Source organism: Dreissena polymorpha, chromosome 16 (assembly GCF_020536995.1).
Source record: "Dreissena polymorpha isolate Duluth1 chromosome 16, UMN_Dpol_1.0, whole genome shotgun sequence".
In the NCBI taxonomy this organism is placed as follows: domain Eukaryota; kingdom Metazoa; phylum Mollusca; class Bivalvia; order Myida; family Dreissenidae; genus Dreissena; species Dreissena polymorpha.
Genome location: NC_068370.1, coordinates 42,061,381 through 42,079,368, shown reverse-complemented (window position 1 = coordinate 42,079,368; position 17,988 = coordinate 42,061,381). Strand labels below are relative to the sequence as shown.

The 17,988-nt window shown below is 36.6% G+C and overlaps 1 protein-coding gene across 1 annotated transcript; it reads right to left on the bottom strand.

Annotated features, from left to right (window-relative positions):
- Positions 1 to 11,769: 11,769 nt before the first annotated feature.
- Positions 11,770 to 17,637, bottom strand: LOC127861903 (iron-sulfur cluster assembly 1 homolog, mitochondrial-like). The gene is made up of 4 exons (XM_052400625.1): positions 17,473 to 17,637; positions 14,598 to 14,651; positions 13,808 to 13,913; positions 11,770 to 12,559 (listed from the first exon to the last, which is right to left on the bottom strand). The coding sequence occupies exons 1-4, from the start codon at positions 17,554 to 17,556 to the stop codon at positions 12,411 to 12,413; spliced, it is 393 nt and encodes a 130-aa protein (XP_052256585.1). The 5' UTR covers positions 17,557 to 17,637; the 3' UTR covers positions 11,770 to 12,410.
- Positions 17,638 to 17,988: the final 351 nt, after the last annotated feature.

The window sequence follows — 17,988 nt, the reverse complement described above, 5'->3', positions numbered from 1 at the left end:
CTTATTTTAATTCAATGTTTGAACGGCCACTTGACAAAAAAATATATTGCAAACAAATAACAGGTAGTAAATGCAGTCGCCAACACCATTAACACGCAACAATTAAAATATAAAATCTTATTTAATAAAGGGAGATAATATTTACAATAAAATTACGAATACGACTACAGTTGTCACCCACTATTATCAATGTTTAAACACATCCATTGCATAATTCGTAGTCCGAGATTAAAATGAACAATTCTTAAATATCCTATAGACAAAAGAGATGTTAAATCTGTGCAGTTCATGATAAACTTGAATAATTGGCTATGCAAATATATCATATAATGACCCCTAGTGTCATAGGCTAAAACTGTGTGAGAATACTATTATTTCAGCACGTTTTATGTCATTAAGCTTAATAAAATTCTTCTTGCAATTACACATATGAGCCGTTTGCTGGGAAAACCGGGCTTATTTCATGTGTGGAAAGTGTCTGCCCTGATAAGGCTGTGCATTACGCACAGGCTAATCAGGAAAGACACCTTAAATTTAAATGGAAGTTTTCGTTTAAAATAAGTCATTCTTAACTTATATCCAGTGTAGGTGGAAAGTGTTGACCCAGATTTGTTAGTTTGGACCGCACCGGCTAACAGGAGACGACACATACATTTAAGCCCATTTTCCAAGAACGCGGCTAATATTTTCTGCCGATAATCATGCCCACTTCAGAAATGTCTTCCAACGTTCAAGCATTAGTATGTAATAAACTGAAGAGAGTCTCCGTAACGTGCATTCAATGCACTAAATAATCGAAAGTTGGAATGAATGTTGAACAAGAAATTATATGCACAGTTTGGCTTATGATTGTTTAATGAAATAAAGTGCGTGAGCTCTGTGTGTGTGTGTGTGTGTGTGTGTGGTGGCAGAGGCGTATCCTGAAAATGTCAAGAGGGGGGGGGGGGCTCAACAGGGAAGGGTGCGGGAGGGGTGTTCCCTTCCGTCGTCGAATTTTTTTTGAAATGGCACCTTGAAATGATGCGATTTCATGCTATCTAATCAGCATTTTGCCTGATAACAGTGCATATGAAACAAATAAGAACTTGAGTTCACACATCAAGTGTGACAGACACACGGACAGACAGACACACAGGGGTAAATCAAATGTCTCTCAAACCACTAAAGTGGTGGGAGACATAATCTTTATCCATAACTTTTTTAACGGAGTTAGATGGGTGGACCTCCTATTTAACCTTGTTGGATATCCTACTAGGTCAACTTAGGTAAAACATTAAAATGTTTATGTTCATGTCCCTATGAATGGAAAGCAGGCACACAGCGGACAACCTGTCCTGATTTTGTTGAGGTATAAACTTCAATCCCATGGCTGCCTTAGTCTGCAAATCACTGAATTGGGTGTCCATTTCGTTCACAAAAGTGTCAACAAAGGGAGTCGTTAGGTTTCTTGTGTAGTTTAATTCGGGTGTTGCTGCCTCGATGTTGTCACGCTTTAAGAAAATGATTTAGTTTCATATAGCAAAGTAATTCTTCATTTTTGAGTCTTTTTTAATTTTAAAAACTATGGATGAACATCAAAGCAGTAAGCGCGATTTGTAAAAAACCCCAAATCAAAACCAAAAAAAAAATAATTGCCATTCATTAAGTGTGCAGTTGAATTTCACTGGCAATAACTTGTTACTCAAAAGGATTATCACTCTAAAGAGCTAATACCAATTAAATTCATCAAAGAAATTACCGAAAAAATAATAATGATTGTCCATTGTGTTAGTCTAAACTCTTTAATTGCTACAAATTGAAATAATCTTTTTCACAAGTCTCATGCGGCAGCCATTTGTTAACATTTATCTATAGCTAAATGTATGGATGAATTTCATTAGTTGAATGTATCTTCTTCAGCCAAGCAAATAGCGCAGTTTATTACTTACAGTCAAGCGTGCACTTTAGCTGCCGAATGTAAGATCGTCTTACACATGCCTGGGGGCTAATCACACAAATCGACAGCTGTTTATGGCTTAATTAGGGACATATGACAGGAAATACACAAGTGGATTGAAACTGTAAGGGGCTCATTTTTATTAAAAATCGTGTCTAGCCAGCCAGCTAGGGGGGCTTTAGCCCCCTAGCCCCCCCCCCCCCCACCTAAATACGCCTCTGGGTGGTGGAACCCACCTGATTGGCATTCCATATCAGGTATGGTTCCCGTTGGTCAGTAACGTAAGTGCCAACTGTGTGTATCTCTTTCAGTGCTGGAACCGAATTACAATAATTCTTTGGAAACAGATTTAAAAAATCACGTAACAGTTATGTCCATTCATAATCAAATGTTTAATTTTTAATCATCGTGCTATTGAATTATACCGATTTAAGAGTGTCCTGAAATAAAACTAGCTTTCTCAAATCTGTATTCAAATGTACAAAAGCTATGTCATTAGCCCATTTATGCCTAGTTGACTTTCCCATCCTTCTAAATTGGATCAATTTATTTCCAAAATTAGGGATGTCTAGTATATTTATTTCTATATTTAGAATATTTCTTACAGAAATTCCTTTAAGCAAACAGCGCAGACTCTGATGAGACGCCGCATCATGCGGCGTCTATACTGGTCTACGCTGTTTGCCAAGGCCTTTTTTCTAGACGCTAGGCATAAATGGGTTAAAATCGTATCCGCTACCTTTACTTACAAACACAATATTAAAATGACTTCAATTTCTTTCTTTCTTTTAAAAATAATGTATCCGTTACTCTCCATTACCACGTTATTGTGCTATCGTTTATATATCTACTCTGCTGAACTATTATTAAGTCAGATTATAATATGGTTTTCATTACTCGGTCACAATATAACTTAAACAATATGATATAATACGTCTACTGCCATATGCGGACAGCCTAGCTTAAGATTAACCCGCACATTCGCAGTCAGTTACGGAGCTGCGCAGTTCGCTATAAAGCGGAGTTGGTACAGGCTGGTCTGTAGCTAAACTGGCCGCATATGTTATAAGACCCATATTTGCATGACGCGGCTCATATTGGTATGAAGAACGTCATCATTGCGGCTTTGTATTTCCATTTGCTTTCTTACATTAACCACTTATAAGCATAGTACAAGCTGTCATACGTATGCTTTCGTTCACATCGCATAATGTTTAAGAAGGTCAAATCAATTCGGCATCTAAATGAACTATATGCTATCCCATTTTATATCGTAGCCACTTATAATTACATTTCATAAAGTAATGACGCTAAACGTATATTAATGTCTGTAATAAAAAAATCAGAAAGTTGATTTCATTAAAGTAGATGAACATGTAGTATTCTTTTGACTTAATTTACACTGTGTCATTACTGTAAGATCTAAATGATTTAACATTGATTAACTTCACAGTTTAACATTGTTCCTTCATGGTATTGTCCGTTAAATCGTTATAACCCTCATATAAATGTATTCTATTTCAGGTCCAATACAAGAGATTGTTATATCCGACAAATGCGCTGCACAATGCACGGTATCAAACAAATTCAACTGCAAACCGGAAACAACCTACGAGTTTACTTACGAGACGGACGTACGGACGGCCATACAGGGTGCATCTGAGGATCATGCCGGAGTCCACATGGTTTCCCGCGTATATCTGGACTTTGTCTCCAAATGCGAAATGGTCATGAGGGTAAGTGCGTTGACGTTATGTCGAATGAAATGACACGTATTGATGTTAAAGTTAATCACGGTGGCGTAATGTTGTAACACTTGACACGATGTATCAGTGTTTTCATCTTAAAGGGACTTGTTTACAAGTAAGCAAAATAACACGGGAATAAAACAAATGCTCAAATAGTAAAACAAGATTTAATGCATTACATTGAAACACGAAAAATAACACTCCTTAGTAAGGGAAAGGAGAAACATTTCAGTTCGTTTATCTGTAATCATCAATCCCATCGGTTAAACTACTAGTATATAACGTTTTGATAACGCTTTTCATCGATAACCGTGGAAAATCCGTATGTATTGCGCAAGATTCTGTAACATCGAACGGCGTTGCCTCAACGACTGAAAGTTTTCGAAAAAAAAAAAAGTTTTTTCCCTTGTTTAATTATTTTGTAATGTTATTTATATATTATAAATGTGATAGAAAAACTAATAAAAATTGATATTTTTGAAGATACGAAATTCTGTCAACAATAAGTCCCCATAATCTAAATTTTCGTACATGTCCTTGATTCATGTTGTGCAATGTTTGAAAGTATTTTATTTATAAGCATTCTGTTGAAGTTTTATTAGCGGCAGGCTTAACCATTTAGTATATCAACATGTATTCGTGTTTTAATGGATATTGACTACCTCCACGACAAGGGCGTATTAGTCAAATGTTTTTATATGTATCACAGTTATAAACCATTTTTTAATAAGATTGTATTTTTAAAATTAACTAACACAAATTCCATTCAACACACTTTGTACTGGGTGTTGTAGCTCAGTGACGTTAAGCTTACTGAACACGACCCAACTACATCATCAATGAAGCCTGTGACGTCACCAGATATCGCACTGCTGGAGTCCAATCCATTGACTGTCTCCTTCCGAGATGGCATGGTATAGGTGAGATAACCCTGGGTTATGTTGAGGGTTATGGCTTACCCTAACCCAAACCCGACACCTAACCCTACCCCTTACCCTCTACCCCCCCCCCCCCCCCATACGCATTAGAGTACCATGCCTCGCTCGTTGTCCTCTTCCTGTCTGATTGCCTGTGCAGTGGAACAAGCAATTCAAGGACGACACATACCTCCTAAACTGGATTTTGGTGTAAAACATATTTACTTACAACAACAAAAAATCCTTAAAAACGAAAAGGGTCGTCCCTGATTTGAATTGCGGACTCCACGGGATAATCTGGGCTAATACTCGACGAACATGCATTAAGCCCCGTTTTTACAGAGCGATACTGAAATAAAAGTAACAAACACAAGCATCACATATTGAAAATAAAAAAATAAAAATACCGAATAACGCTTTAACGTCAATATTCTGACTCAACTCTAAGTAATTTCCCAAGCTTTAAGATAAGGTTGATCATCATGCTCACAAGTACAAATCAAGTCTGGGTTTGTGAAAAATAAAAGTATTAAAGAGTAAAAGAGATATGAGAGTGGTCGTGTCCTGGCCGACATACGAAATAATCGTATGAGTGGAAACTCAAATCTGTATCTTCTGAGTTGCCCAAAAAATCTATATGCTCATGATACCCGTGATTCAAGTGCAATATATTCATGTCAATATTTTATAAGGGGCCACTCTGGACCCAACCGGCTTTTTTTATTCCATAAACCAACTCTTTACGGAGACTCCGGAGATGGACGAAGTGTTACGATCGATAAGCCGCGTCGTGCGATAATGGGTATGATGACAGTCGCGCTGTCCGGTCAGGAACTACACTGTGTGGTCAGGAACTACACTGTCTGGTCAGGAACTACACTGTCTGGTCAGGAACTGCACTGTATGGTCAGGAACTACACTGTCTGGTCAGAAACTGCACTGCCTGGTCAGGCTACACTGTCTGGTCAGGAACTACACTGCCTGGTCAGGAACTACACTGTCTGGTCAGGAACTACGCTGTCTGGTCAGGAACTACAGGAACTACACTGTCTGGTCAGGAACTACGCTCTCTGGTCAGGAACTACACTGTCTGGTCAGGAACTACGCTGTCTGGTCAGGAACTACGCTGTCTGGTCAGGAACTACACTGTCTGGTCAGGAACTACACTGTCTGGTCAGAAACTGCACTGTCTGGTCAGGAACTACACTGTCTGGTCAGGAACTACGCTGTCTGGTCAGGAACTACGCTGTCTGGTCAAGAACTACACTGTCTGGTCAGGAACTACACTGTCTGGTCAGAAACTGCACTGCCTGGTCAGGAACTACGCTGTCTGGTCAGGAACTACGCTGTCTGGTCAGGAACAACGCTGTCTGGTCAGGAACTACACTATCTGGTCAGGAACTACACTGTCTGATTAAGAACAACGCTGTCTGGTCAGGAACTACACTGTCTGGTCAGGAACTACGCTGTCTGGTTAGGAACTACGCTGTCTGGTCAGAAACTACACTGTCTGGTCAGGAACTACACTGTCTGGTAAGGAACTACGCTGTCTGGTCAGGAACTACACTGTCTGGTCAGGAACTACGCTGTATGGTCAGGAAATACACTGTCTGGTCAGGAACTACGCTGTCTGGTCAGGAACTACACTGTCTTGTCAGGAACTACACTGTCTGGTCAGGAACTACACTGTCTGGCCAGGAACTACATTGTCTGGTCAGGAACTACACTGTATGGTCAGGAACTACACTGTCTGGTCAGGAACTGCACTGTCTGGTCAGGAACTGCGCTGTCTGGTCAGGAACTACACTGTCTGGTCAGGAACTACGCTGTCTGGTCAGGAACAACGCTGTCTGGTCAGGAACTACACTATCTGGTCAGGAACTACACTGTCTGATTAGGAACAACGCTGTCTGGTCAGGAACTACACTGTCTGGTCAGGAACTACACTGTCTGGTCAGGAACTACGCTGTCTGGTCAGGAACTACGCTGTCTGGTCAGGAACTACACTGTCTGGTAAGGAACTACGCTGTCTGGTCAGGAACTACACTGTCTGGTCAGGAACTACGCTGTATGGTCAGGAACTACACTGTCTGGTCAGGAACTACGCTGTCTGGTTAGAAACTACGCTGTCTGGTCAGGAACTACACTGTCTGGTCAGGAACTACACTGTCTGGCCAGGAACTACACTGTCTGGTCAGGAACTACGCTGTCTGGTCAGGAACTATGCTGTCTGGTCAGGTACTACACTGTCTGTTCAGAAACTACACTGTCTGGTCAGGAACTACACTGTCTGGTCAGGAACTACACTGTCTGGTCAGGAACTTCACTGTCTGGTCAGAAACTACGCTGTCTGGTAAGGAACTACACTGTCTGGTCAGGAACTACGCTGTCTGGTCAGGAACTATGCTGTCTGGTCAGGAACTACACTGTCTGGTCAGGAACTACACTGTCTGGTCAGGAACTACGCTGTCTGGTCAGGAACTACTGTCTGGTCAGGAACTACACTGTCTGGTCAGGAACTACACTGTCTGGTCAGGAACTACACTGTCTGGTCAGGAACTACGCTGTCTGGTCAGGAACTATGCTGTCTGGTCAGGAACTATGCTGTCTGGTCAGGAACTATGCTGTCTGGTCAGGAACTATGCTGTCTGGTCAGGAACTACACTGTCTGGTCAGGAACTATGCTGTCTGGTCAGGAACTACGCTGTCTGGTCAGGAACTACACTGTCTGGTCAGGAACTACACTGTCTGGTCAGGAACTACACTGTCTGGTCAGGAACTACACTGTCTGGTCAGGAACTATGCTGTCCTCGATCAAGTAACGCAAGGTTTCGTGGTCTCATAAGCAGATACTAAGACTCCTCGTCAGAGATTACGGATGCAGAGGCGTATCTGGAGCTACACTGTTTGGATATGTCCTATCGCCCATTTTCGTTTGGCATGTCTCGTATATCAATACAAACAGATAACCCCAATTTGTGTCGTGTTCTGAGAAAACTGGGCATAATGCATGTGCGTAAAGTGTCGTCCCATATTAGACGCTGCAGTCCGCACAGGTTAATCAGGGACGACACTTTTCCCCTAAATTGGATTTTGCTAAGCAGAGACTTCATTTAAACGAAAAATGTAGTAAAGCATAAATTGTCGTCCCTGATTAGCCTGTGCCGACTTCACAGGCTAAGCTGGGACGACACTTTACGCACAAGCATTAAGCCCAGTTTTCTCAGAATGCGGCTCATTTATAAATTTAAATAGTGTATACAAATGTAAAAAAATTAATTCCAATACCCGTGTTCCTATCCTGTTTTCTTGCAAAAACGCCACCAAGCCATACATGGGGATATAAAAAAACAGAAATGTTATACACTCATATTAAACACATACACAAGAATATGTTAATATACAATGTATTTTTCATAAAACAAATAAGACAGCATACATATATCTGATCAAAAAATAAAAATAAAACATCAAATCATCTTGAACAACTCAATTTGATAAATGCCAAACATCATTATGCATGTGGTTCATACCAACACTTACAAACAATAGTCAACTAGAACTTCCACTGCCATGGCGAAAATAGCCTCCACATTCCGCTGATATCAGCAGTATGAAGATAAGTTATTTGTGATGTAACAATTGTATTATTTATCTAAGGAAATGTACCAATAAGTGAATGACCCATGTATCAGCCTAGGGATGTGAAAATGGGTATGCCTTAAGCGGGCAACCTATCGTCAGACCAGTCTGTGCATTCAGACAATCTGGTCAGGAGCTTGGCTACCAGCTAATAAGACCAGTGTGCGTGTATTTCAAAGTTGTTTTGGGTCTTAATGCCAGATGATGTTTTATGTCTGGATCCGGACTATGTTTCAGCACTCCTACCAAATTAAATTACTAGATTGAAGAGTTTTGGAGCAAATGTTTCATTATACCTGCAGAACAATCTCCAGCTATTTTTTGTTATTACTGAAAAAGAAATTCCCAAAAACAAAACTCACAATTAATAATTAGTGACCCTAATTATCCCTTATTTAAATATCTTTCAATTTGAAACATGTACATAAATTCATTTCATAGCAATTGCTAAGTGAAACAATCTTAATTTAAAAAATAGTAATTGTTGCATGTTTCATGGAATAAAAAGACAACAATACAAGTCTTAAATGAATCCCTTTAGTTAGTCCTTAAGTTAACATGTGAACCTCAACTTTTACTTGGCTTTAAATTAACTTTGAAGGGGCATATATATTTTTCACAAAATAAGTCTTAATTTAACTTTAAAGTTTTTTTTTCCTTTGAGCAAAAGAATAACCTGATTCTAATAACTTAAAGCAACACACCTTGAAATGAAATACATGTTGATCAATACATATAGATGCAATTTGAAAGTGTGCAAAATTGTCATTAAATCTATAGCCTAGTTAGCAAGTACTTTATTTTATTACTTTTCAAACGGTACCGCTTTTAAAACCGAAAGTAGGATTTCTATATGTATACGTCCATTTCGACAAATGCGATTATTTTTAAGTTTTAAAGCACAAAAAAAGACGGATTTCTACCTCGTAACGATCAGATATATTCTAATTAGCATAGATAAAATTAATCTCTAGCCTAGTTAGCAAGTTTTTTTTTATTTTTCAAACGATACCGCTTTTAAAACCGAAAGTAGGATTTCTAGACGTTTATGTCCATTTCGACAAACGCGTTTATTTGTATGTTTTAAAGCGCAGAAAAAGACTGATTTCTACCTTGTAACCACCAGATATATTCTTATTGGCATAGATCATTTCAAGGTGTGTGGCTTGAATTTTATATGTAAAACAGCACAGAACTTACATAACAGTTATGCGGGCTTGCACATAATGACGGTAATGATGACAATTCTATATCCCAAGTTTTAAGTAAATACCTTATATAAATAAAATGTGTAGGAAAATGCATCTTCAAAGGGTCGTTTGTGTTTGTTATGTTATGGAATAAAAAACGTTGTTGACATTAATGGGCGCTTTTTGTTAGTAAAGAACAGCTATAAATAGACATTTAATAACATAATGAAGACTTTAAGTTTGAAACTAACAAAAAAACTTGACAAAGTTTATGATAGAAGGAAACCTATTAAATTATTGAACAGTCAGAGTTTAAAAAAGCACAGAGCCATGCACATCATGTCTCCATCCTCAAGAAATATTTATCATAAAAGTTCTTAACCATAAATCATATATTTGAAAGTGTTAATTAAATGTGATAATTCATAGCATGGGCAAGTTTTATGAGACTTATAAGAAACCCTTACTATTAGTGTATTGCACTTATTATATCATATTAATTTCATACACATCATGCAAAAATCAATTTGCACAAGATTTATTGGCAGGATGCAACTAAGCTGTTAATTCAGTGTATAAATATTAGACCATAGAACTGCTATCATTTAAATCATGTAATTGCTCAAAAATGAGTGTGAAGTTCCAATAAAAAACAATCAATAAATATAGGAACAAGGGACAAAATTGTCACAAAACCAGGTTTTCATTGTGAAAAAAAAATCTGATAAAGGGAGAAAACTCAAACTGAACTTTTGAAATGACCAAAAAAAATTAACCCCCTTTGTAAGTTTTTTTTTTTTTTTAAATCTATTTTTAGTCGTGGCGACCTTGACATTGGAGATATTTACGTGATTCTTTTGTGGGACACACCGTCCCATGATGGTGAACAAATGTGCCAAATGATTTTAAAATCTCACAATGAATGACATAGTTATGGCCAGGACAAGCTCATTTATGGCCATTTTTGACCTTGGAATTCAAAGTGTGACCTTGACCTTGGAGATATCGACGTAATTATTTCGGGCGACACACCGTCCAATGATGGTGAACAAATGTGCCAAATGATTTTAAAATCTGACGATGAACGACATAGTTATGGCTCGGACAAGCTCATTTATGGCCATTTTTGACCTTTGAACTCAAAGTGTGACCTTGACCTTGGAGATATCAACGTAATTATTTCGCGCAACACACCGTCCAATGATGGTGAACAAATGTGCCAAATGATTTTAAAATCTGACAATGAACGACATAGTTATGGCCCGGACAAGCTTATTCCGCCAGCCCGCCAGCCAGCCAGCCAGCCCGCCAGCCCGCCCGCATTCGCCAATCTAATAACCAGTTTTTTCCTTCGGAAAACCTGGTTAACAATCTCTTTCCTACAAACTAAGGTTGAATGGGAATTTAAAAGAACAGGTGACTAAAAAGTACATATGCTCAATTTACAAATGGAAAATCCAGTCAAAAAGTGTGCAAAGATACAATCAATGAGTGGTTCTACCAGCACAATAAAGCATTTGTACATCATGCATATGGAACAAACAAAAAATTTAAGATCTTCTCATTATTCCCACCAAGAAGGCATCACACTGGCTTTACAAAATTTAAGGGTGTAAGGAGATGTTTTAAACTGGAAGTTAATATATAACTGTGGAGATAAAGAGAAATTATTTTTTTAAATAAATGCCTACTCTGAAGTATACTTGTTATATGCAGAGCAGAGATAATCTTATGACAGAAGTTCAGCCCCGGGAATGACCAAATTTTTGGAGTTCTTATGGCTAGAAATTCAGCAAAGAGTGTACGTGTTAGTTTCACTGGTTAAATACCTAAGCCTCCCTGACTTGTTTGCTAATATTAAAAAAATTATAAGTTATCTAGTTGTCACTTGTATAAAATCCAATAAGAAACAAGATGCTGCATTAAATAAATGCTTGCACCCCCAGTGGAAGCATTTTAATATGTATTCATTGGCCCGTTTAAAAAGAACCGTCCAAACTAAGATCATTGTCTAGGTCAAAATAATTTTAGGCAAGGAGTGTCAGCTAAGTGAGGAATGGGAGTATAAAATCTTTTTAGTGAGTAGAATTGATCTAAAGCAAAAGGGTCAATAAGAGTTAAGCAAAAACTTTGACATATTGAATAAGTCTTTGTCCAAAAATAGGTCAATGTCAAACTAAGGTTAGGTGATTTTAAAGTATTAATAGTGTTCATCGCAAACATCAATACATGTTTCAAAGCTTTGTATGAAGCATTATTAGTGTCAAACAAAATGTATCAGTTGGGATTTACCTTGTACAGATGGACAGATGATTGAATTAAAAAACAAACAGACAGATGGGCCAATCCATTAATGCCTCCCACCATCAGCAGATGCTGAACACATTAAAATGAAGCGATGGCTTGACTATCAACAATAAAATTCAAATGTTTTATAAATATGGCGAATTGTTCAAGACAGTTAAACAAAAAATTGTTTTACATTTCAATTTAAAATTAAGCTCAAGTAAAGTATTAAGTAAGAAAACGTGATTGTAGGTACTTGTTTACCATTTAAATAGAAATGCACAACAACAACAGATTTAAAGCCAGTAAATCTATCTTCCTAAAAATCCTACATCCTGGCATTTACATAACACGTGAGTCTTACTGTCAACAACATTTTACCATGCAATAGATAATCAGTTTTCCAATAATAGGACAGCATTACAAATTAAATAACTAATGCCACAACATTTGCACCACAGTTGTTTTACACAAAACACCCGTTTTTTTCACAAGAATGTTTTGCATGTTTTGCAGTGCAGCTGTTTGACTTTAAAATTATTCTAGATTGGTTTTTATACCGAATTAACAATGGATGTAAAATCACTTCCAGCGGTTTTATCGTAGCACCTGACAGCCCAAGCTCTTGATTCATAGAGAAAGACAAAACAGCCACAATTCATGAATCACAAAACTAAATTGTCAATGATTTTCAAACATTGAAACTTTCACCACAACCACAAGTTCCTTTTATATTTGGATTGTTAAACACAAATTCTGAAGCAAGTTTAGTTTCCACATAGTCCATTTCTGTACCCAACAATGTCAATTGAGCCTTCGCATCTATCACAACTTTTGCACCTGAAAGAATAATTACAACAATTATCAAAATAATAGTCTTTAAAAGTGAATATGATACAAATATAGGCATTCTACTAAATTAAAAGAAATATTAATATCGACTACATCTACCAAATTAAAAGAAATATTAATATACAACTACATGTTTTTAAATTGTTATGTTGTTTCTGTCATTTTGATTATGAGCAAACAATGTGATAAAACAAGGTTACACCGTAGCCATACTAGGAAAACTGCCCTGTCCCCCTGGTGGCCTTGACTTTTCAATGGACCGAAATGATTTTTGAACTCCGCCAAGATATCGTAAGAACAAAATTTAATGGTCTGACCAAGTTTCATAAAGATTGCACTAAATAGCCATTTCTTGCAGGTTAACAAGGTTTAAATATAGCCATAAAGGTAAACTTCCAGACCCCATGCTATTTAAAGGACCAGAACTGTTTTCAAACTTGGCTGAGATATCATTAATTACAAATGTCCTAAGCAATGTCATGAAGATGGGAAAAAAATTGTGAATTCTTATCTTTTCTCACAGTTGCCTTAAAGGGGCCTTTTCACAGATTTTGGCATTTTTGAAGTTTGTCATTAAATGCTTTATATTGATAAATGTAAACATTGGATCTTAAAAGCTCCAGTAAAAAATCAAGAATTAAATTTTAAAAAAGGAAAAAAAGTAGCCGGTACCAGGGCTCGAACCAGTGACCCCCAGAGTCCTGGAATTAGACTGAAGTAAAAACGCATTAGCCCTCTCGACTATTCCGCCGGGTATACACAGTTTAAGTATTTTATACCTTATAGAAGCAATCTTCGTAGTTTTGTAAAGTTAAACGACAACAACAGAACTCTCCAAATTATTCAATTGTTTCACGTTGCAACGCTTTATAATTTTTAGGTTTTCAAATCGTCAAAAGATACATATAATGGCTATATTGGACTATGGTAAATGTTCAGTAATACTGTTTCCTCACAAATATCACAACTAAAACGAACATTTGCGAATGTGAAACAACTTTTTTCAATTTTGTCAATTTACCATGCCATGAAAAGATCCCTTTAATAATTGGTAAGTGCAACATTGTTCCTGTGCATCTGTGTATTGATTACCAATGATATGGGTCGCTGCACTGTGACCACAGTGGGGTTCCAATACACAGGGACATAATACATAGAATTTGAAGAGGGGGGGGGTCAAGGAAGGCTTAAACTAGGCCGGGTTATAATATGCAACATCATAACGAAATTTCCTACCATCCTGTTCAACAATCTCATCAAATTTCGCTTTATCTGTGCAATAGTCTAGTGTGTAGGTTAAACCGTTGCAACCTCGCGTCTTCACTCCAATTTTCAGACCCAACTAAAGAGATATAGAAAATACACACAACTAACTTCATACAGCAACAAGTAGAAACTGTTGTATTATCAAAGGGAACAATTACATTCTATTTATTATGAATTATAAATGTGTTCTAATAGAGATTTAGAAAAAGTATAGACATTGTTGTAAGTGCAGATACACATAAAAGCTTTTTCCAAACAAAAAATATGTACCACTCGGCAGGGGTCTCACTCTGGTTTGGGGTAACAGTACCTGTACCCTGAGGAGGGGGAAATCAGGCATCATTTTCCAAATAGGGGAATTTCAACCAAAACATGAGAAACAATAAAATATATTTTTAATCACTTAATTTTGTCCTTTTTATAACAATATATTAACATTAAACACTTATCTATCAATTCCACAAGTATTTAGTTTGGAACATTTTGATCTTGAACTTGACAATTCTGGGTCTAGGGCATTCAATTTTCTTGAGTTTTGGGGGAATTTTTATCTGAAATGGGGGGGGGGAATATATACTTTTTGCTGGGGGAATAATGGGGCCTTATTTTGGCCCAAAAAAACAGAGATTGAGACTCCTGCTCAGTACATGTGTTTATACAACCTATCATGAGATTATGAATTATAAATCAAATAAAGCACATTATTTGCATACTATTGTAATTAGCAGACTTTTGCTTTAAACATCTATTTTTAACTTACAGTTTCAGGTCTTTGATGCATAAGTTCTTTCACTTTATTTACAGCCGAAGGTGTCTGGAAAAATAAACAAACACAATTGGTGCAATGATTATTATCAGGGGTTGCATACATTGCACACCACAAGTATGATATTGGGGTTTAAGTAGTAATTAATTTAAAATGTCTAAAGAGTGAATAATATTTTAACATTATTGTAAATATTTTACATGCTGGCAAGATTTACAGGTGTATTTGGTATTGTTTCTTCCTTAACATATAAGGGACTTGATGACAATTTGTCGAATGACAGTTTTCCAACTTTTTGTCACCGAATCGGAATAAATGATATTGAACAATGTGCTAAATATTCTGATACTTTTGCCATTAACATTATCATACTGAGAACACAGGATATAAATCATACACTTCAGTTCACTGCCTCAGGTTGTTTTGAATGATATCATTCTCGCTAGCTGTATATTAATCTCGTTTTTGTAATACTTTCAGTAATAACAAATGATACTAACTCCGAATTTCAGTCAGTTAAGTGTGTTTGAAAATAACGATGTTTCTAATGGGTTTTAAAAGAGTTATTTGAGAGTCAAAATGTCAGTAATTTTGCAATATTGGTTTGTGTTAATTTATATCGAAAGATGTTCGAACAACATATGGGACACAAGTTTTAGAACTCTAGTCATTGTATTTTTTATTTAGGCCTAACAAAAAAATATGTTTGTTTCCACTGACATGGCCTAAAAAATTAGGGTAGGTAGGTAGGCAAATAATTTTATTTTTAGAAAATGTCGTACATGGTGCATCTTCTTCTCATTTTTTTGTGTATAACTGTATGTACAATAAATTTGATGATGTATGTAATGCAATATGGCTTTATTTAAATGCTTTAATGAAATAAAAACTTGCTGTTCATTAATTTTGATTTTGGTGCTTTCCTTATTTCCGAGGTTAATGTTGACTTCTGGCAGCGGCTTTAATAGTCCATTTTATTACCAATAAAAGGCATTACTAAAGTCGCAGTAAGCTTGACCCTCAGTGTCTATAGGAATTCAGTGTTGTTATACTTTCCGTTCCTTTGGAATCATGGAGTATATACTATATTATTTATAATTTATAATATATTAAATAGCCCAAAAGCCATGCTTGGGGGACGCGAGTGGTGTTGCATGTAACATTATCACCATGAACAGACCCAATCAAACTGGGTGTGCTATTATATTTCTTGGATGCAGTTTATGCTTCCAAAGGACCACATTTTCAGATTATATTATGTTCTGGTGTCGTGAGGTCTATCTACCAGGGCTAGCGCTGTCACAAAATTTCTTTGAGCCGACCAGCTGAGCTGCGCGAAAACTGGTTTTGAAATAATTATATACACATTTACTATCAACTTGTTTATATTCTTTTAATGACAACAAGGGCATATCACATATCATAATGTAACATAAATTTTTCAATATACAAATAATTAGTATGGTACTTGTCAAAGTACAAACATAAGTTATTTTATAGATGAACATTTAATAGTGGGTGTCGATTGTTCAAAATTTGAAATCCTGAAAATTAGGCCGGGGGTCTTGGAACCGCAGCCGCAGGAATCCAACAGGAATAAAGGGCAGATCCACCAACCCATCCAGAGCCTTTACTAATTGTTCTTTTTTATAGTCTTTCCAATTGTATTTTCAGGTGAATACAATTTAAAATATTATAAACCACACCGTCCGTATCACCGCATGTGCATTCGTCATTCTATTTCTTCTATAAAGAACTTCGAAAATAAATTATAATCGACGAAAAATAATTACTGTATCCGAAAACGACAGTCCGAAAAATTGTACGCGTTTGCCACATTAATTAAAATGTGCATATCGTTTGACTGCAGACATTGCAAAACCTAGCAAATATACAATTTGGTTGCCATATTGCTTTACAATAGCATTTTTGTGGGTAAAAAACAACTTAATTATCACCTTTTAATTTCAAACGATAATCGGCAAAAAGGTGTAACATCGTCGAAATAGAACTAATTATTTAATTATCATCCTTTAATTCAGATCGATAGTCGGGAGAAAGGTGTTAAGTAATCAGCTTAGAAATAATTTATTTATTGGTACGCTTCTTTTGATTTGCTAATCTTTAAATACGACGTTTGCCATCGGCCGCTATATTGTTGGCAGACGACAAGATCAACTGACTGTGTATTCCAAGTGTACAGTGTCTGCGCATGAATGACCCAATATCATGTGTGAGCAAACTCATTGCTGATTGGCCAGCTACCACGTGCGCTTCAATAACAATAAAAATGATATGCGGATAACGTAGACAAGTTTGACAAGTTTATTGACCGTCGACGAAAAATACGCGGTCCGATTTTTTTCGAATTTTGGGCTCAAAAAAGATTAGGACAGGCGGCAAAAAATTAGGTAGGGTCGGGCCACCGGAAACAAACAATTATTTTTGTTACGCCTTATGAGATTTGAATGAAAACATGTTTACATAATGACATCAGTTGTAAAATTTCCGAAATCTTACAGGACCAGTCACTTTTGTATCAAGACAAGAGAACTTTTAAGGCACCCACTAGTACCACTGGTAAATAGGTAAAAAAATGAGGAACCCAATATTGCCTGACCTTAAGGTCCATGGCATAGAATTATGACTATGAGTCATATAACAACAAAATACGCGTACGTCGAGTACCAATACATTCTTTAAATAGCAAGTTAAATATCACACTGACCTATAAAACTTTCAACAAATAACAATTATATAAAATAATAATTGTATTACGCAATCAGATTGTTTTCTAATTGAACTTGAGTCTTGACATTGACTTACACATTATTGTAAATACAAATCTGCAGAAAAAAAATAAACCTACCAGGATGAGAGGAGCCTTCGATGGAATAAGAGTTCTTTTCCGTGCCACAGTTCTTACTGTGGCCCCTACAAGTTTGGATGCCATTCTATAATCAGAATAACTAGTTCAGTGTTGTTGTGTTTATCAAAAGGTCAAGGTTACAACGACATTCTCGTTTCACGGCTACAGAACTTAATCGATTAATGGTTAATTACAACTATATTTTGCAAAATTATGTCTACGATTATCTGTACGGCGAACTGTCAACTAATCACTTAATTATAATTTCTACATAATTTATAGCATGCTTCTTTTTATATTAAAAACATACTTTTATAGCTCTACTTGCGAATAAATTATGCATTATTCGTTTTTCACAATCATTTGTTAAGCATTTGAACTCGATCGTAGGCAGATTGCCATTGATATGTGGAATTGTATACCGAGCAAATCGGAATAAAGTTACGTATTGTTTTCTAAATAATATACTTTCAAAAACACGAACTTCTTCGAGACAAAAGCCCGGACACAATCCCT